This window comes from Astatotilapia calliptera, chromosome 6 (assembly GCF_964374335.1).
Source record: "Astatotilapia calliptera chromosome 6, fAstCal68.1, whole genome shotgun sequence".
Classification (NCBI taxonomy): Eukaryota; Metazoa; Chordata; class Actinopteri; order Cichliformes; family Cichlidae; genus Astatotilapia; species Astatotilapia calliptera.
Window position 1 is genome coordinate 34,170,994 of NC_137427.1, and position 24,007 is coordinate 34,195,000.

Here is a 24,007-nt window from a genome sequence, read left to right on the forward strand (position 1 = left end):
TATGTGTTGTTTCTTGAAAATGTTGCTTCTCATAAGCAAGTATTGAACTGAACAGGAAATTCTAAGGCCCCGAGTTTTGTGCTCAGTGAGCCAGACGTAGTTGTTCAGCAGTATCACTTATTAAAATACAGGAAAGTGCAATACAAAATACAAACAAAAAAGAAAATAAACACATTGTTAAATGAAGTCAGTCAATATCTTGCTAATTGAAGAACAGATGTTTTATAGTTTTTCCTTTATGCTACTCTTAGAAAAAGATATACACACACCCTAAAAAGTTGTGTGTGTATAAATTAACTTCAACTTTGAAATTATTCTGTTAAAAAACAACTTATTTTAACAAATGCAGTATCATTTCCTGGAGTATGTGGATGACAAAGACTACAAATAATGAGGACACTTTTTTGTTAAGATGAAGAGATGTTCAACATTTGCATGAAAACTGTCCCAACGAACCAATGGGGTTTTGTTGATAACATTAGGCTCTTTGATTGGTGGATCCATCACTAACTAAAAAATGAGGCTTAAAAAGGTCCCAGCACAGCATTCACTGCAAGCTGAATGACAGCAATGGCTCATCTGAAGTTCCTCCTTCTCCTCCTGTGGGTTGGTAAGTGAACTACTGCACTCACTTCCTGTGCTTGTTTGAACTTTGTCTGTTTGAACTGTTCCTTAGGTTATGACACATCTATGTTAATAAAGGCTTGTTTTGCTTGTTTTGTGTTAATATCATGTATGTCCTTCTAATTCTTTGTTTCTCCTTTGATATCAGTTTTGTACATTTGTCAGAATTTCCCAGTATCAGGAACACTCGCTCATACAATATGTTTGAATTTCATCACTTATTTATGATAAATCTTTTTAGCCTAACAACTGGCTGAGAAAGATAATGTTGTTCAGACAGTGAAGCAACTATTTGTAAGTAAATTACTGGGCTTATTTCAGGTGTCACAGAGAGCGCAGTCCTGGATTTACACAAAAGAATCTTCAACGGTTATGACTGTGAAAACACCAAGCATCTGTACCATGTGAAAATAACTGCAACCAAAGGAACAGCTGTTTCTCGATGTGGAGGCTCTCTGATCCACAGAGAGTGGGTTCTAACTGCAGCTCACTGTTGGAAAGATCAACCTGGATGGTGAGAAAATGAGAATTTCACTTAAAACTTAAGATTAGACAGAATCGAAAAGGCCAGAGGCAAAAATCATTACTGATATTTGTTCTTTATTTTCATAATAAAGACTTTGTTATAACCATTTCCATTGTTTAGGACTATGTCTGCATATGTAGGAATTCATCCAGGTCCAGGAAGTATGGTTACAATTAGGGATCACCAAATCTTTCAGAACCATGACATCATGCTACTGAAAATCTCACCAGCATTGATCAGGACTGACCCTGTTCAGTTACCTGATTGTTCCATTCCTCCGAACATGTGAGTTCCAACACAAGCATGATAGGTTTTCTTTTTAAACTGTCGTTGTAACCTGAATTATTTAGATTTTCTTACATGCTTAAAGCAAATCTGCAAGTATGCTTTAAAATGAGAATAAGACTCTCTTTACTTTAGGAGATGCATTCATGACCCAGAGTAAAGGACAATAAAATATGAGAGTGGCATAAAATTCAGAGAATAATCAGAAATTTAATGTTTAATTTTTGAATCCTTAAAGTTAATTTAGCTTTATTCATAGTGAACTGGAAATACTCAGCCTGTGGACTCCAATCATATGATTTTATCTTGTACTCACAACACATGGATGAACTAATTAATTATTATTCTTTAATTTGTAGAAAAAATGAAATTAAAATTGCAGGCCTTGGTCGTTATCTAGTAAATCAACAGAACATCCCAGGTAAGACCAATTTTATTTTATTTTTTCATTTTTCTAGCTTACATTAGAATTTGATTTTGGCTTGTGAGCCTGTTTTAATTTTACAACTGTGATGACATGCAGTATTTATTTGATTTTATGGTGGATATACTCTCAGTTTCCCTCCTTTTTAAATGCTGCTCAGCTTCACACATTTTGTTCCAGAAATGAGTGAAAGCATGTTTCTGATCTGATTTCATTGCATGAAACACTGAGTAGCTTTTGTTCTTTTCCTCTTTTTTTTTAGTCCGTGGTGAACCGTCTCATCTCAAGTGTGCAAAGATGCATGTTGTTAACTGTGGGCTTAATCTCACTCCATGTAATTCACCATTATTATGGCCAAATGGAAACACGATGTGTCATGAAGAAGCTGGAGTGGACACATGTCCGGTGAGCTGCCATGCTGCTAACGTTTACTCTCCATTATCAGATGTTTTAAAATAAACCTATGGATTATATTTTCTTTCTCAGGGTGATTCTGGTGGTGGAGTGTTATTCAACAACATGATTTACGGTGTTCATGTTGGAGGTGAGGAATGTGTCTGTAGCAGATCAGCTGTTTCTCTGAAGGTCTGCTCTTACATTGGTTGGATAAAAAACTTCATTACACCAAATAGTGGAAAATAATTCAATTAAATAAGATTTCAAGAAAAAAATAAACAATCAGCTCTACAAGAAATATGTGTGGTGTGATTTGTTTCTATCCCAGAACCACTTTTTCTCAGAAATGTAAATTTATGTGTATAAAACCACACACCTTATGTGTGGTGTGAATATAGTTTCAGATAGTAGATCATTTTGTTCTTCAGAAACTGTGAAATTGACACTGTGAAGATGGAAACCAGGTTTGTGACATGCCATCAATTAGCTGCAGGACACCTAATGATGAAACACCGCTTCATAAGTCAGAATAACATTTTGGAAAGGATGGACTGCACGGAAAGGAAAATTCGGAGGTCATCAAGAGTCACCTCTAAGTCCTCCAGCGCATCATCTGTGAGCGGACAAGAAACTGCTGCTAAAATCGCTGCAGCTCAAGCAACATTGAAAATCATACATGAACAACAGTGTCAGCAAGCAGAGCTTCTGCAGCTGGAAGCTGAAAATAAAAGACAGATTGCAGAATAAACAGCTGAGGCCTGTAGATGATGTTTAAGGATGGAGGAAGAAGAAGCACAGTTGCAAGCAAAACTTGAGGTTGAAAATGCTGCCAGGCGAAAGGTTTTGGAAGAGAAGTGCAAGGAACTGGAGTGATTGGAAGCACTCAAACAGTTAAGGCTGCTAAGGCATCCATGCAAGTGTAAAAGCAAGAGCAAGATGAAGATTCAGGAGAAGAAATTAAGCAGTTACTACTTGCATGAAAATCTGAAAGGGAAAAGGAAGGAGACTCAAGTCATCACACAAGTCACATATGTAACTCACATATGTGACAGATGTTCACCACAACAAGCTATTATACAGCCACAGCATGACGGTAGCATTGCAGCACTTGCCATAGCAGATTCTATTAGTGCTAGTCATCTTCCTATGCCAAAGCCAACTACATTCAGTTGTGACCCACCAAAGTATAAGAACTGGAAAGCTGCCTTTCAAACTTTGATCAAAAGAAAAAAACACACCAGCCTCTGAGAAAATCTACTATTTGTGCAAGTAATTCGCATTTTACTTTCTTCTTTCCTGAACCTTATTTTATCTTAGTCAGATGCCAGTCAGGATTCACCCCAGTGTCATCTCCCTGGTTTCAGTATGATGGCTAAAAATGATTTGTAGATGGATGGATAGATATCTCTTCACTGATGTCAACATCATAGACTCAGATGATAAATGGTAAATGATCTGATTGGTATATAGTGCTTTTCTACTCTCCAAGAGCACTCAAAGCGCTTTATATAACATGCCCCATTCACATATTCATACAAGCACTTTCTCCTATTCTGAAGTGCATTGTATTTAACATTCACACACACATTCATGCTTCAATTGATACATCGAAGAGCAACTTGGGGTTAGGATCTGGGTCAATAATGAAGAAAATTATGTTGTCCTTCGCATGATTAAAAAAAACCTCTGATCATTCTGGCAAAACCTCACAAAATAACTAAAGTTGTATCTTTGCTGAAAGCCACACATCTTCATGATCGCATAGAAACAGTAAACATGATAAGCATTTATGAGCTTTCAGCACACAACAAAACTGCAAATACAGTGGACATATAGATCATGTGGACAACTGCTGCTGTTTGCAAGAACTGGAGGACACTTTGAAATAACTGTAAATTTGTTACCTGATCAAATTTTTTTAGCTATACATATTTCAAAAAATTAAAAAAACATAAAACTTATTAACAAATCATATAAAAAAAACATTTCATTCACAAAGAGATGAATTTCATTCCTTTGTGTGTGTGTGTGTGTGTGTGTGTGTGTGTGTGTGTGTGTGTGTGTGTGTGTGTGTGTGTGTGTGTGTGTGTGTGATATGATGTAAGTGCTCTATGTGATTTGATTTTTATTCAGCTATTTCCAAGGTCACAAACAGAATTTTAGGCTTGCAGACTAATGTTAAAGTTTAACTTTTTGGAACTGCAAGTATGCTTGTATACCATCTGTAGGAGGGACAATGGGTTGGCCCTGCTATAATTTTCTTGAGCAACTGTGTGTTCAGAGGCCCAGGCTGACTGGCTGCCTATGCACCATCCCATTAGTTAAGTTGTTGTGAGGCATTGTGGGGATCAGAGAAGGACAGTCATCAATCAATCATTTCACAGAATTACTTGATTTGCAAACACAGTAGGGTTCTGAGACATTGTGGTAAATGGCCTTCTTCCGATATTGCACTTTTCTACTCAAAGCACTCTATACAAGATAAGCAATTTCTTTCTGTGCTTAAGTGCTTCCTATCTACCATCCTAACAACATAGCTAGGATGATTGGGATGGGTATAAAAAAACAGAACTAAGTTAACCGCAATCTGCAATCTACTGACATCCAGTGGTGAAAATTTTACACACCATAACATCAGTGAACTCAGGAACACCGCATGCAGAACACCGTTCCAGAAACATATTTTTGAGGTCAGACACTGATGATGGATGAGCTTAAAGTCTCTGCTCTAATTCATCCCAAAGGTGTTCTGACGGGCAGAGGTCAGGACTCAGGGTGGAGCCCAACTCCACAAAAACAACCCCACGTCATGAGCCCCGCTCCACCAAACTTTACACTTTGCACAATGCAGTCAAACAAGTACGATTTTCCTGCTAACTGCCAAAAGCAGACTCATCTATCAGATTGCGACATGGAGAAGCGTGAGCCCGGGGTAACAAGCACTGAGTTATCTAAGAACTGTCTTCTGTTCACAAAAGGAATCTACACTTCCAACTGCAAACATGTCTTGAACACACACACACACACGTACACCAACATATACTGTTATGGTATTACATAGATGTGCTTGTCTGTCAAATTAAACTGTTATATTCAAATGGGCTCAATCTCAAAAAATGTTATTGTTTGACAGTAGTTTATCTATATTGCCTCTTTCATATCAGATTTTGTATGTTAACTGAATTGTTTTGTGTCCTTTCTTAAACCGATGGTGATTTGCTAATAGGGTCATTTTGTCTCAACTCAAACAATTTTTAGAATTTTTCCTGGTCCTTCCAACCATGAAATTAAATCAGGATCTGTCATCAGGGAAATGTACCACAAAAAATTCTAGGTATGGTCTAGTTAAATTATATTATTAAAAAAACTTATTTAAGATAAGATAAGATAAGATAACTCTTTATTGTCATTGCACAGTCATACATAGTACAGTAGTACAATGAAATTGGAAAAACTGTCCTACGTCGGCACTACATATAACAGAACACGACACGATATGACACATCACAACGTAACAAACAACACAACACAGTATATTAACTTAGTATAAAAAAAGAAGAATAAGTGTATGTGTATTGCACACTGTTATTATTGCACATTAATTATTATTGCACCTTGTTATAAATATAAATATTATTGTTATCGTTTTAAACATTGTTACCTCCCCCTAAAAAGTCCAGGGAGGTATCCAGTCAGGTCAGCTATTTACATTGATCAGGGCTATTGCCCTGTTGTAAAAGCTGTCCTTGAGTCTATTTGTTCGGGACCTCAGCAGCCTGAACCTCCTGCCAGACGGCAGCAGCTTAAACACCCGGTGTCCTGGGTGTGTGCAGTCCCGTAGGATGCTGCGTGCCCTCTTGAGACAGCGAGTGCTGTACAGGTCCTTCAGGGAGGGAAGAGGATGTCCAATGATTTTTGGGGCCATGTTGATGACCCTCTGGAGTGCCTTTCTGTGTGCTGTGGTGCAGCTGGAGAACCACACACCGATGCAATATGTCAGCACACTTTCAATGGAGCAGCGGTAGAAGACGGTCAGCAGCTCCTTCTTCAGGTCCATTTTTCTGAGGATTCTCAGAAAGTGGAGACGCTGTTGGGCCTTCTTTAAGACCGCAGAGGTGTTAGAGCTCCATTGGAGGTCCCATATTTGAGCAAACACCAAAAAGAATTTGAAAAGTACTCTACATGTTTTATTTTGTCCATTCGTCCATTGTCTTCTGTGTATCCTTAATAGGGTCATAACTATAAACCATTCAGAAAAAATTACCAAATGTTTTGCAGTGTGGCGGTCCACGTCCATGTTGATTTCTTGTCTATGGAATCAATTTCTGTTACTGTCAGTCTCCTGAAAATTACAATACCACTACAATACAATACTAACTGGCAAGAGAAAATATTTTGTGAATGAAACATAATTCATTATTATTATTATTATTATTATTACATGAATGCCTATACTTTCATTGATATTTGGAAAAATATAAAATATAAAATATTTTTTACTACTACTGTATAGTTAAGAGTTTAATGATAATGTATTATCATATATTATTGCTTATTTATTTTTACAGTATCCACTAGAACAGCGGCATATGGAGCCTCTTGCAGAAAGGCAGAGAGGATGACAGTCATCATCCTGGCAAACTAACCACAAAATATCAAAGTTAACCTAATAATTCAAGAGGAAAATATTCCACATCAGTTTTATATGGACTAACATTACTGTTCTGTTATGAGTTTAAGATTGAGCTTCTTTTAAATGCTTTATATTCAGTTTAATCTTCAGTCGCACTGGGGATTAATTAAGTAAACAATCTCTCTGTATGCCTGTGTAGCTATCTATATTATAAGACATTAAACTGTATTAATTAAATAACAAATAAAATCACAGCTGAAGACTTGAGCACCATGTGACATGATTAACTGTTCGCAGGATTACTAAAATGATTGAAACATGAAGGTGTTTTGGCAAAAAAGCTGGTCAAACATTAAACTGCAAAACTGAAAGTGCTGTTTGAGTCTGAACATTTTCAACTCACCACCAGAAAAAGATGCTGTTCTCCACAATATGTAAATAAGGATAGAGTATAGGCGATATCAGCAGCTGTATCAAAATGAGAATTTTATATCCCCCATAGTTGAGTATAGGCATTCAATCCAAAAGGTCACATGTTGTGGAGAAATAATGTGAATCTTTTGTGCATTCAAATGTTTTATTTTTATTTTAATAGCACAACAAATAATACATTTGTTAATAAATCTTATTCAGACACAAGTTTGCTTGTTGCTTGCTTCCTCACAAACGACCATTTCTGCTCCTTACATTCATCACCCTGAAAACAGCACAGTGAACAAATCACACTGAAACACTGTGTTTATTTCAGTTACAAAAGTTATTTTTATTTTAGGTTTCATGAAACACATATATATTGTTGGCAGTACTTTAGATGAAGGCAGCATGCTGCTCTCAGACTTACACTTAAACTCAAAGGGTCTATAATCTCCAAACTGATATATTTTACAAAGAAATCCTGTCTGGGCAGCGTCTGGATTTGGACTTAAGAGCTCGTTGGCATTTCTAAAACAATAGCAAATCTGCACACCATACATTGTTTTGTTTTTTGTGTGTGCATGTGAAACTTTTCTGTCTTGTGTTGTGTTCATTTATGTCTTTTCTTTTCTCTTTAATGTTTCTGTCCATTATATGTGCAAGAACAAACTTCTGAATCACCTCTTAGTGATAAGTGTCTACAGTTTCCTTTCTCGTTTGGCTCTGGACGAAGGCAGTCGCACTTTTCTCCTCTCCCTCTTCCTTCTCTTTCCTGCTTGGCTTCTCAATGTCCTTGTCTAGTCTCGTCTACTTTTCTACTTTTGCCCTGGATGACTCTCACGGTCTGTTACAACCTAAAAGAGGAATTATGGATTTGAACAACTGGTCCCTGAATGCAATTGACACGCTCTTCTCAACGAGAAGCCTGGGCTTGAGTAAGTCCGAGTGTCCTAGAGGGACGTTCCCCTCTGGATACACAATGGACGGGTGGAGGAACTGGAGGGTCGTGTGCCTGGCGGGACTGTCAATCGAGGACATTGTAGACATCTACCTTTTCGGAACCATGATAACAGGGTTCTTGCTGTTCGGAGTTGGCTTGGCCCTGGCTTATCAAAGATAGCAGAATTGGCTTTCCAAAACCCCACAAGGCTGCCCGCTGTGATGGAAATGATGGGACGGGTCGTGACTTCTCAAAATGGGCTCATTGAACGCAGCACGGATAAGATCTTGGAGAAGCTCACGGCAGTCTCTGCTCTCTGAGCACAAGATTGATAACATCTCAGAGAAGCTCTCCAACGGGAGACTGAGAGACCAGTTAGACCAACTGTGAAATTGACATGCAGTTGTTCGCACTAAAGGAAAACCACCATCATTTCATGCAGCTACCGTATCGGTGTCAGCTGTGGTCTCAAGGCTGGAGCTGATACGTATGTATGTTCGGGGGGTCCAATTTCACTGCAGATGTAAACATTGCATGTGACAAATAAAAGGCTTGATTGAATAGCTTCAGACTTATGTTCAAAGAAAAGAAAAGAAGCCCTCAAACCTCTACTCTACTTTATGTGTTGATTTAATGAGCGAGTTCACTTTGTTTCTCTCTTCTCTCAAACGTCTAATCTCTCTTCCTCCTCTTCCTCTGTGTTTTATTCAGTCGTACCGTTTACAGCAGCGAGCAGGGCTTCTTCTTGACCTTGGCGGGCTGAGGGCAGAGGACGGCACGAATGGCCTCATCAAACACAGTCTTCAGACCACGCTGGGTCAAGGCTGAGCACTCCAGGTATTTGACTGCATCTATACATGCGAAGACACATATATGTTAATAAAAGAAGAGAAAGAACTACAAAGACAAAGTAAGAGAAGAAAGGTTTGCTGGTAGTGGAGAAGAATAAGTTCAACTTTCAAAGAACACTATAGTCAACTACAGCTACTATACTTTTACTGTGATGCCAGGAAATGAGGGGAATAACAAAAATTTGCAGAGGCAGTCAGGCTACAAAGTTCTCTAGCATCTTCATCTGCTAGTTTCATATCTTCACTGGTGAGGAGAGCTTCAAATCTTAAAGTGCTTTTCAAGCAAATAAAGTAAGAGTGACTGACCTATCTCCTTAGCCAGAGCTAGGCCCTGTGGATAGGTGATAGGCGCCAGCTTCTTGTCCTTCAGTTTCTCAATGGTATCCTTTTCATCCCTCAGATCCAGCTTAGTGCCAACCAGGATGATGGGCGTGGAGGGGCAGTGGTGACGGACCTCAGGGTACCACTGGCAGAATACAGAGTAAAGGAAAACTAAATAAGAGGCAAGAAAGGGGAACACGCAAAATCAAGGAACGTGTTAGAGGCAAAAAACAGAATCAAAGGTGGAGGGAGATGAAGCTCTGATGCCAGGTGTTACAGAAAGGTGGATGAAGGCATGAAAAACAAATGATATGCTGTAGCTATTAAAGATGAGAGAAATACATCATCCAACTTTCACCCACAGCATCAATCATTCATTCACATCAATTATTAGACCTGTTTAGGCTTTTTCTCCATTTTGTAATCCAAGTACCTATTTTTTTTCTCTATAATAAATTCCTGCTTTTGTTCCGTTTGTTCTTTTTTACATTTTGTTCCTCGGCAGCTGAGAGACAGGCCTCATAAAAAACAGCCAAAACTCACCTTAGCTCTGACGTTCTCATAGGATGCCGGGCTAACCAGGGAGAAGCAGATTAGGAAAACATCCTGGATGGAGAGACAAGGAGACAAAGAATTAGAATAGCTGCTGCAGTTTTAATTAGCTGACATGTTATATAAGTTCTGTCTGTGTAACTTTATGTCCATTAGTTACTGTGTGTGCCTGTGTGTGTATGTGTGATTCTGTACCGTCTGTGGCTAGGACAGTGGGCGGAGCCTGTCATAATCTTCCTGTCCAGCTGTATCCCAGAGGCCCAGGTTGACCGGCTTGCTGTCCACCATCACATTAGCTGAATATTTGTTGAATCTGTGGGGAGAGTAGAGAAGGTCAGCGATCAGCCAACAAGTCATAGGCAACCTTTCATTTCATTGGTTATTCATTCATTCAACAATCTTTCAATTCACTGATTGTTTAACCAGTGAAACTCCTGTAATGGAGAAAAAAAACAGGACCATACTTGAAATACCACTGTTCACAAAAACATTAACAACAACATTACTTTGGTTAGTTTGACACAAAAGCCATCCTAACCATGTCTAGTAAGAGAGAATAATACATAATAAGGCAGGGCTGCCCCCGTGTGGTCTCATAGTAGAATAACAGTTTAATTTCTCATTTTTAAAAACTTGAGAAATTTCATATTCATATTCAAATGTATTCAGGCTCAAATGAAACTGATAACACAAATGTTTGCAGACACAGATGTTTTTTTACAGAAAGAAAGAGACTAGTGTACCAGATTAATCCTGTTTTATGGCCTGTCCGAGGTCTACCCCGCCCTTTGCCTAATGACAGCTGGGATGGGCTTCAGCCTCCTTAATGACCCAGTAGTTAAAAAGATGGATGGATTTCCTGAAATAGAAAAGTCACTGAAATAACGTTAACTGTCAAACATAGAACAACTATGACAAACAGTCAACACTATCTGAGATCCTGCTGGTGGTTAGGGAGGATATACGTGATTCTGTTTGTTGTTTAAACATATTTATAGAGTTAAGAGTTCAGATTGCTGGAAGAACAACATTCACGCAGTCTGATTGCTGTTTTTCTCCCAAAATGTAGAAACACCTGCTAACCATGGCACACTCTGCTTTTCCATTAGGTCTGTGCAAATACTACTTAAGTACACTCATCCTCCTGTGCCATTAGTGATATTAACAGAGTGTATTTTTTGACATATATAATATAGTTAGTATAGTTATTATACTAGCCGTAGCTGCCCCGCTTATTTTAGACATTCACAATAAAAAAGTAAGCGATAATATTTCAATATCAAACGTCATAATTAAGGTCAACATCTAAATAATGCTGTGTACAGACTCACACAGGTGTTAAATTACAGCATAAACTTACCTTAGACCTTCCTCCGTCATTCTCCTCCTAATTGTGCTCGGAGACACAGAAAACATATCGGCAATTACCCCGATGGTTATCCAGGACAGCACTAAAGTCCTGAGTGCTGCAGCCGGGATTTCAAGACGTGGACGACCAACATTTGAAGACTGTTCTTCCTCGGCGTATTCCAAACGAACACGGTGCTGAATTGATCTTAAACTTTCGACAATGCTGTCATCGATGCTAACATCTTGAAGAGCAATTATCATCCCAAGCATTTCAGAAACATCATCTAAACGACTCAAAACAGTATCTACAGGTAAATGTATCTACCCTCTCTATCTGATCTGCTAAAATGAGCAGAATTGACTGAAGTTCACACCAGTCCGCCATCCTCCCTGACCTTTGACCTAGCACGTTTTTGCTACCTGTGGCAGCCGTCCGCGGAGCAGGTATCCAGGAAAACTAGTCGATAGTAAACGATCAGCCAATAGGCGCAAAAGTCAAGCCCACTTGTTGTGTGCCCACCTTATTACTAAATTAGGCAGAGCACTCTGAATTGAATCAGGACATAAAGCACGGTCTTTATGTTGCTTTATTGAACACTGTCCATCTTACAACTAGCCACTTAACGGGGCTTCCTTCGGACAACCACATCCGGTTCAAAGGTCATCACATTAAGACATAGCCATATCAATACATGACACCCCCCTTTTCCTTAGATTCAAACTTTAGTTGTAATAACTTTGATGTCTTTTTTTCCCCCAACATTGAACATTCTTCTTGTCTTACTTTCTAACAATTATATAATCTAAATGTCTCACCACACATGTACCTTTCTTTTTTCAATATATACATGTCGAAATACACATATGAACTTGAAACTTGCCAAATGTAAGTTACCTCTTCACCTTAACATATTATAGTTCATTTCACCACAAAATCACGAAACCTCTCGGGTATCTTTTTAGCCCTCTGTGATCTACTTGGTCTCTCTGGCCCCTGGGAGCCCTCTTGTGGTGTTGGAGTGAAGGTGTCAGTCTTTGTGGGTGTTTCACCTTCCTCCCTTTCAGGTATTGTGTCATAGTGTCCTTCTCTGGTCTCATTTGTCTCGTATTTCTTCACATGTGTGGTATTCCGGTGATAGCGAGCTCCTGTTGGTGATTCAATAATGACTTGGTTTCCAGTTCTGCTTACAACTTTGTGTGGTGTTGCGTTGAATGGTGTTGTAAACTTGTCCACTTTGTCTTGTTGAACCAGCACTGTGTCTTCCTATTTTTATTTATTTTTTATTTTTATTTTATTTATTTTTATTTTTATTTTATTTTTCTGAAATTACACACGTTACTAACGTGTGTAATTTCAGAAAAATAGCTCTACCATTGACCAATCTCACCTGTCCTAAGGTTATTTTTCTCACCTCCTATCACTTCCTGTTCCAACACATGGTTGTGTTTTTGTGTAGCTTATCTGGATAGCCGAAATAACTAAAAACTTATAGATAACTTCTTATTTCATAGTTTAATCTTCACTTGCTTCATCCGAAGCACACTCTCTTGTATTCACTCCCTGTATTTTTAGGAATTCGCTACTTTAGCTTAGCTAAGCCAAATAACACAGACCAATTAGTTAAACTACATGAATGTCTCAAAGCCATAAAGACCTGGATGACCTCTAATTTCTGCTTTTAAATTCAGATAAAACTGAGGTTATTGTACTCGGCCCTTAAAATCTTAGAAATATGGCATCTAACCAGATTCTTACTCTGGATGGCGTTACCTTGGCCCCCAGTAACACTGTGAGGAACCTTGGAGTGATTTTTGACGAGGACATGTCCTTCAATGCAGATATTAAACAACTATGTAAGACTGCTTTCCTCGATTTGAGCAACATCTCTAAAATTAGAAATATCCTGTCTCAGAGTGAAGCTGCAGTTATTACTTCCAGGTTGGACTACTGTAATTCATTATTATCAGGATGTCCTAAAAACTCCCTGAAAAGCCTTGTAGTACCATATCACCCTATTAGAGCACTTCACTCTCACACTGCAGGCTTACTTGTTGTTCCTAGAGTATTTAGAAGTAGAATACGAGGGACAGCCTTCAATTTTCAGGCCCCTCTTCTGTGGAACCAGCTTCCTGTTTGGACAGACACTATCTCTACTTTTAAGATTAGGCTTAAAACTTTCCAAAATATATAATTAGGGCTGGACCAGGTGACCCTGAATCCTCCCTTAGTTATGCTGCAATGCGGTGGGCTGCTGGGGGATTCCCATGATGCACTGAGTATTTCTTCTTCAGTCACCTTTCTCACTCACTATGTGTTAATAGACCTCTCTGCACTGAATCATACTTGTTATTAATCTGTCTCTCTTCCACAGCATGTCTTTATCCTGTCTTCCTTCTCTCACCCCAACCGGTCCCAGCAGATGGCCCCGCCCCTCCCTGAGCCTGGTTCTGCTGGAGGTTTCTTCCTGTTAAAAGGGAGTTTTTCCTTCCCACTGTCGCCAAAGTGTTTGCTCAACTGAAAGGCAGTTGTTAGAGGGTGAATGGCAGGAACACTGTGTCTGCTGCCTCTTCTCTTGCCTCTGTGTATCAGTGAGTATTCAACAACAGTTTCTATATTTAACTGCAGGTTCTTACTGCATAATTCTGTCTGTATAATATGAAAATGATTCAATGCATCGAGTTATGCCAAACCTCACAGAAACTGTGCACGGTGGGTATTCTGAATTGCTGCTCGGCACATATATGCAGACCACAGTCAGAGCCTTACCCTCTGCAGCTTGAAGTCACACAGAGGTAACCCACTCGCTCTCTGTCAGCACGCAGTCGCAGACTCGTGAGTGAGGTTGTTTTTTTCTTTTGTTTTGCTCTTCTACTCTTAAGAGCTCCATTAGCCACACAGAGGGCACAATATGTTCTGCATTGCTTCTCAAAGTTAGCATTGGTTAGTGATCATGAGCTGTTTTAGGTTTATAAATCATTGGTTTACACCATATTCCTCTGAATTAATGTCACAAATTGACAAACTGACAGTGAGATACAGTGAAGTGTGTAGAACATGTAATTCAAATCAGAGCACGAGCAGAACAAGAGCATGAAGCTGAGATCAAACTTCATTTGCTTCCATCTATAAGGTGCAGGTCACTGAGGTCTTCTGACAGAAACCTGCTGGTGGTTCCTCGTTCTAGGCTGAAAACCAAAAGAGACTAAGTGTGTCTTCAAGGCTGTTGGCTGATAATCTATGGAATGCACTAATATTACATTTGATCTCTGCGGTCTGAACATTTGAAAGAGCAGCTCTACTTATTTGTACAGGCTTAATTTTAGGTAGTGGATATTATTATTGTCTTTTAATGTTTGTATTTATTTTTATTGATTATTATTGTGAAGCACTTTCTCTATAGAAATATTTTACCTTCATTTCCCTTCTGTAACTTTATGAAAGCCAAAAGCAAAAAGAGACGATAAGTAACTTTGCATAAATGTGTGGAGCTTTGCAGCTTTGCAGTTCATAAAGCTTCATAATGACACTATGTGACTATGCAGTGTCCAATATTCAAACTGAAATGCAGTCATTAGAGAGTGAATGGCAGCAACACTATGTGTGGTGCCTCTTCTCTTTTCTCTGTATCAGCGAGTGTTCAGCTACAGTATCTATATTTAATGGCTCTGGTCCTCACTGTGTGTTTCTGCCTTACTTCTGAGAGCAGATATTTTACAGGTACAAAGAAAAACTGGCAGTGACCTGGTGGGCAGGGGATTCCTCTTTCAGGTGTGACGGCGAACACAGAGGTCGCTCTGCAAAAGAGAGTCATTGGAGGTGATGAATGTGAGCGACAGTATCATGTACAGCTCAGAGCAGTTTATCCACATGGACCTTCCAGCTTGTGTGGAGGCTCTTTGATCAGCGACCGCTGGATTCTGCAGCTCACCGTCTGAAGCCAGGAGGGTGAGGAGACCAGAGCAGCAACTAAAACTTGTTAACCCAAGGAATGTCTAGTAGCCATGTTTTTGCTATTCAGTAAAAAGTAAAATACATTCAGACAAGATGAGAAATAAAATATGGTGACCATCAGTAATCATGTTTTATGTTTGCTGTGCACATGCAGGACCATGTTTGCAAATCTAAGTGTGCATCAAGGGGGTCCGGAACAAGAAGTGCAGATAACAGCAGAAGCTGAGATCTATACAGACAAAGACACCAGCACAGGCAGAGTTCATGACATCATGCTGCTGCAGCTACTAGCAGCTCTGATATCCATCCTATAAAACTACCTGACTGTGAGTTGTGGATGTTTCTGCTTCAGGTTCATGTGTTCTGACAGATACTGATACGTCGTGCTAACTTCAGTTTTAGATTCAAATGATACTTTGATGTTCCTGTGGCTCAAAGTTTCTTGCTTTGAAGTTTTTTTTCTTAAAGTTTCTTCTTGACCTGAGCTCTGTGCTGTGAAGTGAGTTCAGCATATGTAGAATATATTTCCTTTATCTTATCCCAACAGTGGGAATCAGGATAAGTACTCACAGGAAGCTGCTTATCAATTGAAAGCCCTGGTTATCAAGTTAACCAGGGCTTTCAATCCTAATGGATGTGGATAAACTATACTGGCAGTGCAGGTTTTAAAAAGGAAGATAAAACTGTAATATTAGAAAAATATGAAGGGTTTAAATGCATAATACAGACTGAAAGTAACAGCTGCTGCAGAAAAACCAGTGTTGTGTGTGTGTGTGTGTGTGTGTGTGTGTGTGTGTGTGTGTGTGTGTGTGTGTGTGTGTGTGTGTGTGTGTGAGTGGAAAATTGCTTAGTAGTAAAAGCACTATATGAATGTGCAAGAACTTCAGATGCTTTGTTCAATAAGACTATCAGGAGGGACTATGCGCTTACCTGCTGCTCCTTGGCAGGTAGCTCTATGCCCTCCTGGGTTTTAATTGCACCTTAGAACACACATGCATCAACACTACAATGAGCGGGTGGAGGGAGGTTTGGAGTCTTCTCCCACGCCCGTTCTCTGCGGCCTGCTGGAGCGGGAGGGCTAGGAGAAGTTGGCCGTCCGACTGCGGTCTGGGGTGTGGGGCCTCCCTGCTGCTACGGAGTCGGGGTGGTCTGCCTCTCCCCACCGCAGGGAAAAGGGTAACACCACCTGGGTCTGGGTGCAATTCCCCCCTCCAGGGGCAAGGGTACCTAGACCCGGTTTGTAGAGTACGCTTGGGGAGTGTGATCGTGTGTACAGCGTCTCTTTATGTCTGTCTCCACGTTGGTTGAGTGTGGAGTAAGTGCACATGAGAGCATGAGGGTGGGAATGGATGTTTGTGTCTGTGTGTGCCTGTATGTCTGTGTCTATATGTCAGGTTGGGTATCAGACGCCACCTCTCTGGGGACACCTCAGGCCCTCCAAGATTTGGAGGCCTATCTCCACCCACCACCACTTCCCCTGCCGGTGGCGGACTCCCTCAGGTGTCGGTGCGTTGGTGGTTCTTTGTGTCTGGGGGTGGGTGTCCAGGTACACACCGGCTCACTCCTTGGTGGCCGCTTATCGGGGCCTGGAGCCTGGGGCTCGCTCGGGCCCCTTCGGAGGTGGGGTGCCCCCGGCCTCTCGGCCTGGGGCTCGGTCACTCAGGCGCAGCTGGGGGCCGGCGGAGCTCATGGGCGCGTCACTGCAACTCCCCCTGGCTTCTGCTCCGCGGCTGCTGAGTGAGCCCTCATCTGGGACTCTCCTCAGCTCTTACTGGAACAGTGGCGCGGCTGCCCCTCTGTTGGTCTTCCATGGTCTCTTGTGTTCTGGGGGCCTCTGGATGTCTGGAGTTTTGACCTCCTCCATACCCGCTTCACACCCTGGAGGACGGGGCTGTGGCCCCCCCACACTCCCTAGCAGATCGTTACATGGAGAAACCTTTGGAATACAAGCGCGCTGATCCACACAGGTATGTACACGGGTGTTCACTGCTCGTAGACTTAAATTACACCTTTCTTGGCCGCTACTTCGAAGCACATCTGTCCTGCGTGCTGCACAACAACATTGAATATTTAGTATTTACTGCTGTTTACACTTAGCTAGATTAATGCGATGGTGTTGTGTTTAGTATGTTGCTTTGTTTTTTTTGCTTGTTTTCTATTTTTCTCTCAACAGGTGATCCAGGAGATTTTTTTTCTCCCCCCCCTTTCTCACTGTCCCTCTCCCCTTCTGTTTCTCCTTTCCTTCCTCTTTCTTTCTTCCTTTCCTATCCCTCACTCATGTCTGTCCCGTCTGTAAAATCTGAAAATAAAATATAATAAATAATAAAAACAAAGATCGACCAAATGGACCAATACGGCAATGCCACGATGATCCATTTGGCAAAGTAAATCCATTGGGTATCCTTGTTGGTCTTCAGACAACAATTCTGATGGCTAAAGAACCAAATGGGACAGGCAAAAAAAAAAAAAAAAAAAAAGACAGCAAAAATCCTGACTGACATCACGACCTATCATTACACAGGAGAATCTGATGGATGGATAATTAAGTATTTCATTTAATTAATGTTTGAAAGACAGTTTCAGCTTTTATTCTGTCAGCTACAAACTTTCTGCTGTTTATTAGTTTAAGAGAAAATAAAACTTAATATAACAACAGAATTTAAACATAGGCTGCAAACTGAAAAATGTCTACGAAAAAATGCTATTGAAGAATTTTAGCCCCTCCCACTGTCCATGTAGTACAGTAGGAGGGTCTAAAGTTGAAAGTTTCAAGGGATCTTCCAGGAATGGTGATGCTGCTTTTCTGGACAAATGATCTCTAAGCTTGAACTTAACCAGAGGGATATAGTACAAAGAAAATTCAACAAGGCTTGGCTTACTTTGCGTTAGCTGGCTTGAGAAAACGTAAAACACCAGTCAGTGTCACGCCGCCGGGTATATCAACTTCTCTTTTAAGCTGTGCTTTCTGCTTCACGCTCCGTGCCCACGCATGTAACAAGGGCTGCTACAAGGCCCTTTAAAACAGGAAGTAGCATGTGCTGCAGTGAGCTTGAATGGTGTCCCAATGCGCTGAGCAAGCACAGTGCAAGCATGCTAGCCAGGTGTGGTGCGTGATGATAAAGTGGTGACTAAAACTCTATAAAGGACATAACTAATATAACAGCAGGTCAGGGTTACTCTTACAATTTTCTCTGGTAAGAAGTCAAAATCCTTCATATAGAACTCTGAAGTTACCTGGAGAGATGAGATCCTGCTTCATAGTACAGGCCTCAGGGCAACATTTCAAAGTTAACGTGCAAAACAATCAATATATGTATTTGTATGTAACTGACAAAAAAAGGAGAGAAAAGTGTCCAAACACTTCTTGTGTCATTCCAGAGTTGAGGTCGCAGGTTATGGTGCCACCACTGGACTAGCTAATGAGAAAAGAAGTAAGATGATTTTTAACAAATTTGTTGTATTAAGAAAAAAGAAAACAAACCATCCAAACTGTTACTTTATTAGTAAAGAGATGTTGCAGATATTTGTACTGAAATTGTATTTTTCTTCATTTCTAATGTGTTCAAAGCAAAAACAAGCTTTTCCTGTGAGCTCAGACCATTTTATTTCTTTCTGCTGCATTTCTGCATAAAATACAAATCTGCATCATTTTCTAAAAAAGTGCTTTAAGCTGAACTAATTGTCCCTTTATTTCTAGAACCTGGTGAATCACCCTCTCTTCACTGTGCAGAGACTGAGGTTGTCAGCTGTACAGAGCTCAATGATATTTTACAGAAATAATTCCCCGAGGTCCACCGAGTCAGGAGCTATCAGCACTGGTTCTGTGGACAAAGTCCTGGGAAAGATATATGTCGAGTGAGTTTGCATGATCCCTCAGCTCACAGCTGCATTTATTAAACATTCAAAATACAGAAAGATTTTATAAAACTGGGAAACTGTAGTTCTGTCTTGCAGGGAGACTCTGGTGGAGGAGTGGTTCATAATGGCAGGATTTATGGTGTCTCTTCTTTTGTGGGAGATCCGGACTTTGTATGCAGAGCACCGGCTGCCTTCATGGACCTCTGTGATCCTGAGTATGCAGATTGGATCAGGAAAACTATCAACCCATAAAAAGCTGTGAGGTGTGGATAACTGTAAACAAGCTGAAATAAATAATCTTTTAGAGTTTAGCTTTGGTTTCTTTTATTCTCTTTGATATAAGCAGTAGAGGATTTCAGAATTTCTGTGTTATTTGCCAAAAGACGTTTTTTCAGCTGCACCCACACACAGTTTCTTTAGATAACTTCAACTGCAGAAAGTAAAAACTCAGCATTAAGTTTCAAATGCAGTTTTAAAGATAATGATAATATGGTGGCCCTGAAGAAAACACCCGTCAATAGAAAAAGCTGCAAAATCCTGCAAAATGTAACAGAAGTTGAATAAAACACAACAGAAATAGAAAAAAATGCAACAGGGCTGAAAAACTGAACAAACAAACAAAAAACAAACACAAATTACAACAGAAATAATAACAACGATATAAAAAAAAATAAAGTAGAAAAAAAACATTCTCATCCTAAAACTTGGTGACAAAGTGGAATATGGTAAGGAAACACTCACTTAAGTGCTGTCATTACTCAAAGGTTCCTGATAATCATGCATGAAGTGATTTCTGGAGGGGAATGAAACTTAACTGAACTGCTCCCTGTGACATTTTGACCTGTCAAACGCAGGCGTAACTCCTGTTATTCATCGTTGTATTGCAGGTCTGCTGTGCACGACGTCTGTGAATCTGAGTAATTTGGTACAGATGAAGGAATAAGACTGCTCAGATGCTTTGGGTGTCACGTAATGATCCCTCAGGTTTGGGTGTCTTTGGTGCCCTTTGATTTCAATCTACCTGCACATTGAACAGAAATCCTGCCATGACAGAACACACTAATGCCTTTTCAAGGGAGAACCGATCCTAATCGGAGCTGTCAGCCCCAAGTTCTCTGCAGTCATCAAATCAAGCATAATCTGGTTTGAACAGGCTCCCTGCCTCACTGCAAAAGCCTTTTTACCAGCTGCTGTTTGACAAACTGCAAAGCCTCTGAAGAGACTTTAGAAAGGGGGAAAAAGGATACGAAGAAAAAGCTGAACAAAAAGCTATCCATGCACTGTTTAACATTTCACTTGGAGTTTATTGACTGTATTCTATCTGTGGATTGCATTATAGCTTCTCTGAGAGCTTTGCTCCCTGAAGATTTTATGATCTGTGAACACTGAGTCTCTCTTGTGGCTGTAAACCAGTCTGCTCAGCATGGCACTGCATGGCAGAGTTTCTCTCCATTTTTTTGAATCACCTTTGCTCAGTTGTGCTCCTAACTGATCTCCTGAGTTTGGCTGTATTCCTGGACTTTGCCCTTTAGTTACTCTTCAGTCTCTTTGACACACAGGCTGCCAAATTTGAAATAACATTTTTAGTTTTGGAAAAAGAAGAGCGTGTCTAGCAAATTCTTGCACATCCTTGTTCTTAAATAGCACTTTTCTACTCAAGCACTCAAAGTACTTTATACACTCATTCACCCATTCATACAAGCACTTTTCTGTACCTAAGTTCTTTCTATCTAACATTCATACTCTGATGGACACATGAAAGAGCAGTTTGGGGTTCAGTATCGTGTCCAAGGATACTTTGAGATACAGATCAGATCAGGCAGCGATCGAACCTCCAACCTTCTGATCGGTACTAATTGGACGTTTGCTGCTGCACATGTAGCATCACAGCTTAGAAGATGGTGGTGTGGAAATGTGTTTCCCATTAACAATTGACTAAGAAACTCTTAGTCAAGGGTTAACGTCACTAATGTCAGTATTTTCACTGACTCTAAAAAGGCACTGATCTTCATTAGATTAGATAAACATTGTGCCTTAAACCTGAGCTGTACAGGAAAATAGATTTCTGATACACATGTACATAAACAAATAAAGAGAGATGTTTCCCACCTGCTGAGAAGACAACAAATGCATAACCTGATTACCACCATTAATCTCACATCCACTGATTTCTGGCACCTATAAGTGAGATTGAGTTCACTGTCCTGCTGTCTTGGCCTTTAGGAGAACACAGTGAGACAGATGAAGCTTGCACCAGATGGTGGGAACACAATGATCGTGGTCTTAGACACAGCATCCACACTCTGTACATGATAGTGTGTGTGTGGTGCTGTTTGCAGGAACTTGATGAGGCTTTGCTTAAGTGGAAATCCACTGATGTTCAAGCCCCAGGGAAGTGGGCGGGGGGGATAGGACCTCTGGGGCCCTCTTCCTGATGGAGCCCTACCTGACTCCTTTCACTGCTAAAGCAAGAATGGTGCCACAGCTCATTGAAACAATACTTCATTTCATCAGAATCTTCAAATGATTCTGTTAAAAACAACCGTCCAGTGTACTTGCATGGCAAACATCGTGATTAGATATTCAAGAAGAGCCTCTTAAAGATGAAGGTCTGTGTCTCTTGACCTAAACACATAATCCAGTTAAATCTGATTTATGTTCATTAATGCCCCTCACACTGTAACTTAAAGTAATAAATCGGTCACTGATTAATTACAGAAGTACGTCTGTGAGCATAAAGATGTAAGCCTTGGACCATCAGGATAAAATGTGGTTGGGAAACTTAACAAGCTTTGATAAAACTTCATCAGTAGCTCAAGCAAGACCTCAAAACCTTCGATCACCACGGGTGGTTAGCAGACTGTGGTTGTACCATGCAGCCTAACAACATGCAGTAAATTGCAGGTTAAAGCAGTCTGCTTACACATTGTTAAACGAGGGAAGGGAACTAATGTGGCTGTCACATTACCCTTTTGTCCCATTTCATCCCAGGACTTGATTCAATTGCTGCTCACTTTCTACAGTACTTAAAACTGATCAGTAGGACCTGAAACTGCAAACATTCAAACATTCAGGCCAACAATCAGTTGGTGAACATATTAATCTACTACAATTAGCAAAAATGAATAAATAAACAGAAGAAAGTTGGAGTGATATCAGAGTCATGCAAGTTTTTGACCAGCAGGTTAAACTCATGCAATTTAGCTTCATCCAGGCTCATGAAAACACTGTCCTGCTTATAAACAGCAGATCATTTGTGTCAGTGTCAGGATGGTTTATATTTGAGCTTTTAGTTCACACAGAACAATTTTTATTAATTGTTTTTAGCGATTACGAAAGTCTGTGAATCCCCAAATTGTTCAGTTGTTCTCTTTGCTCCCCATGAGGTCACTTTCACCATGTGACAAAAACAACACCCCACTCTACACACTCGGGCCACCAGCAACTTTCTAAATCCTCAATAAAAAGCTGACAGGTTGCAATGATGTTCCAAATAACCTATTAAGAAAACCACTAAATACACAGAAAATGTTATGAAACTTGGTTTATTTTATATCTCATAGTTTTAAATGATGCAATAAAAATATGTATAAAACATCACAAACTGTAATATTTTACAAATGCTTACGTCCTGCTGATGCAATGGAGACATCTTCCAGTGACAGTCTTCATCAGTGTGAGTGTGAGGAGGATCCTAAACCCACCGACACAGAAGTGCATGTTCACAACTCCCTCTGTGCAGGCGGGGTCAGGACCCTCCTCACCTAGGGTGAGGAGGGTTGGTGCTGTGGCCAGTCAGGTATGAAGTGCTGAGAGTGGATCTTTGGTCCTCTGTGCAGCTCTGTCCACTCTCAGCTGCCCTGCAAAGCAATAACACAAGAAAGACGTCATTTTAACACAAAACAGCATTTTCATTGTTGGTAGCTGCAGTATGTTGTTAAAAAGCAATTTTAAACCCAACGTATACACATGAAAAATATAAATAAAGCTAAACCTACAGTGCTGCTGACATAGGATGATGATTTATACCAACTATTGGAAGAATTTTGTCTTCAATACAGTTTGTTGTCAATGTGAGGTGATAACTTACATAGTTGGAACACAGCACCACTCTCCCGTTTTTCACTTGGTCATCCATCCTTCTCATCGGGTTGGTTGGGGTAAGGCTGTCTTCTGGGTGGGGTGTTTGCTCCATCTTGGACGTAACTGGAAGTAATAACAACTAAAAAACTACCTTTAATTCACAATGTAATATTAATATTAATGTCACATATCAAGAAAAAAAAGAAATACATTTCACATGTGCGAGTCACATGTTCATATATCTGTAAAAACAAAAACACAAAGGCAAAGTTTAAAAACACATTCTAACATAAACTAATCAGAGTCACTGTCATCCATGGAAAGGTTAAAAGGCCTCTCCCAGAAACGTCTGACTCCAAAACTACCTGAGGATGTTGAAGGGGCATCAAACTGGTCACTCACCTTGCACCTCTTTGCACTTACCTCTTCGGTGCAGATGTCTTCTCTGCTTCTCTTTTCTGAGGAAGGAGCAGCAGAGAGATCAGCTGAGGAAGCAGATGACAGAGCAGCTGAGAAAGGAGCAGCAGAGGGAGCGGCTGAGGAAGGAGCAGCAGAGGGAGCAGCTGAGGAAGGAGCAGCAGAGGGAGTAGCTGAGGAAGGAGCAGCAGAGGGAGCAGCTGAGGAAGGAGCAGCAGAGGGAGCAGCTGAGGGAGAAGCAGCAGAGGGAGCAGCTGAGGAAGAAGCAGCAGAGGGAGCAGCTGAGGAAGAAGCAGCAGAGGGAGCAGCTGAGGAAGGAGCAGCAGAGGGAGCAGCTGGGGGAAGAGCAGCTGGGGGAGGAGCAACTGGCGGATCACCAAC

At 40.5% G+C, this 24,007-nt stretch overlaps 1 protein-coding gene, 2 long non-coding RNA genes and 1 pseudogene across 4 annotated transcripts; 3 read left to right on the forward strand and 1 right to left on the reverse strand.

The window, feature by feature from the left end:
• Positions 1–534: 534 nt before the first annotated feature.
• Positions 535–19,437, forward strand: LOC145429336 (prostate-specific antigen-like). Its single transcript, XM_080302601.1, has 6 exons — positions 535–610; positions 946–1,138; positions 1,271–1,435; positions 5,000–5,114; positions 9,494–9,553; positions 19,223–19,437. The coding sequence occupies exons 1-6, from the start codon at positions 562–564 to the stop codon at positions 19,376–19,378; spliced, it is 738 nt and encodes a 245-aa protein (XP_080158727.1). The 5' UTR covers positions 535–561; the 3' UTR covers positions 19,379–19,437.
• LOC145429555 (uncharacterized) lies at positions 1,820–2,553 on the forward strand. Its single transcript, XR_013909799.1, has 2 exons — positions 1,820–2,264; positions 2,346–2,553. It is a non-coding gene; the product is annotated as an uncharacterized LOC145429555 (long non-coding RNA).
• Positions 7,447–10,272, reverse strand: LOC113018421 (ras-related C3 botulinum toxin substrate 2-like; annotated as a pseudogene). Its single transcript, XR_013909797.1, has 4 exons — positions 10,162–10,272; positions 9,958–10,020; positions 9,400–9,559; positions 7,447–9,093 (listed from the first exon to the last, which is right to left on the reverse strand). The product of XR_013909797.1 is annotated as a ras-related C3 botulinum toxin substrate 2-like (transcript).
• On the forward strand, positions 13,575–15,388 carry LOC145419352 (uncharacterized). The gene is made up of 2 exons (XR_013909801.1): positions 13,575–13,905; positions 15,086–15,388. It is a non-coding gene; the product is annotated as an uncharacterized LOC145419352 (long non-coding RNA).
• Positions 19,438–24,007: the final 4,570 nt, after the last annotated feature.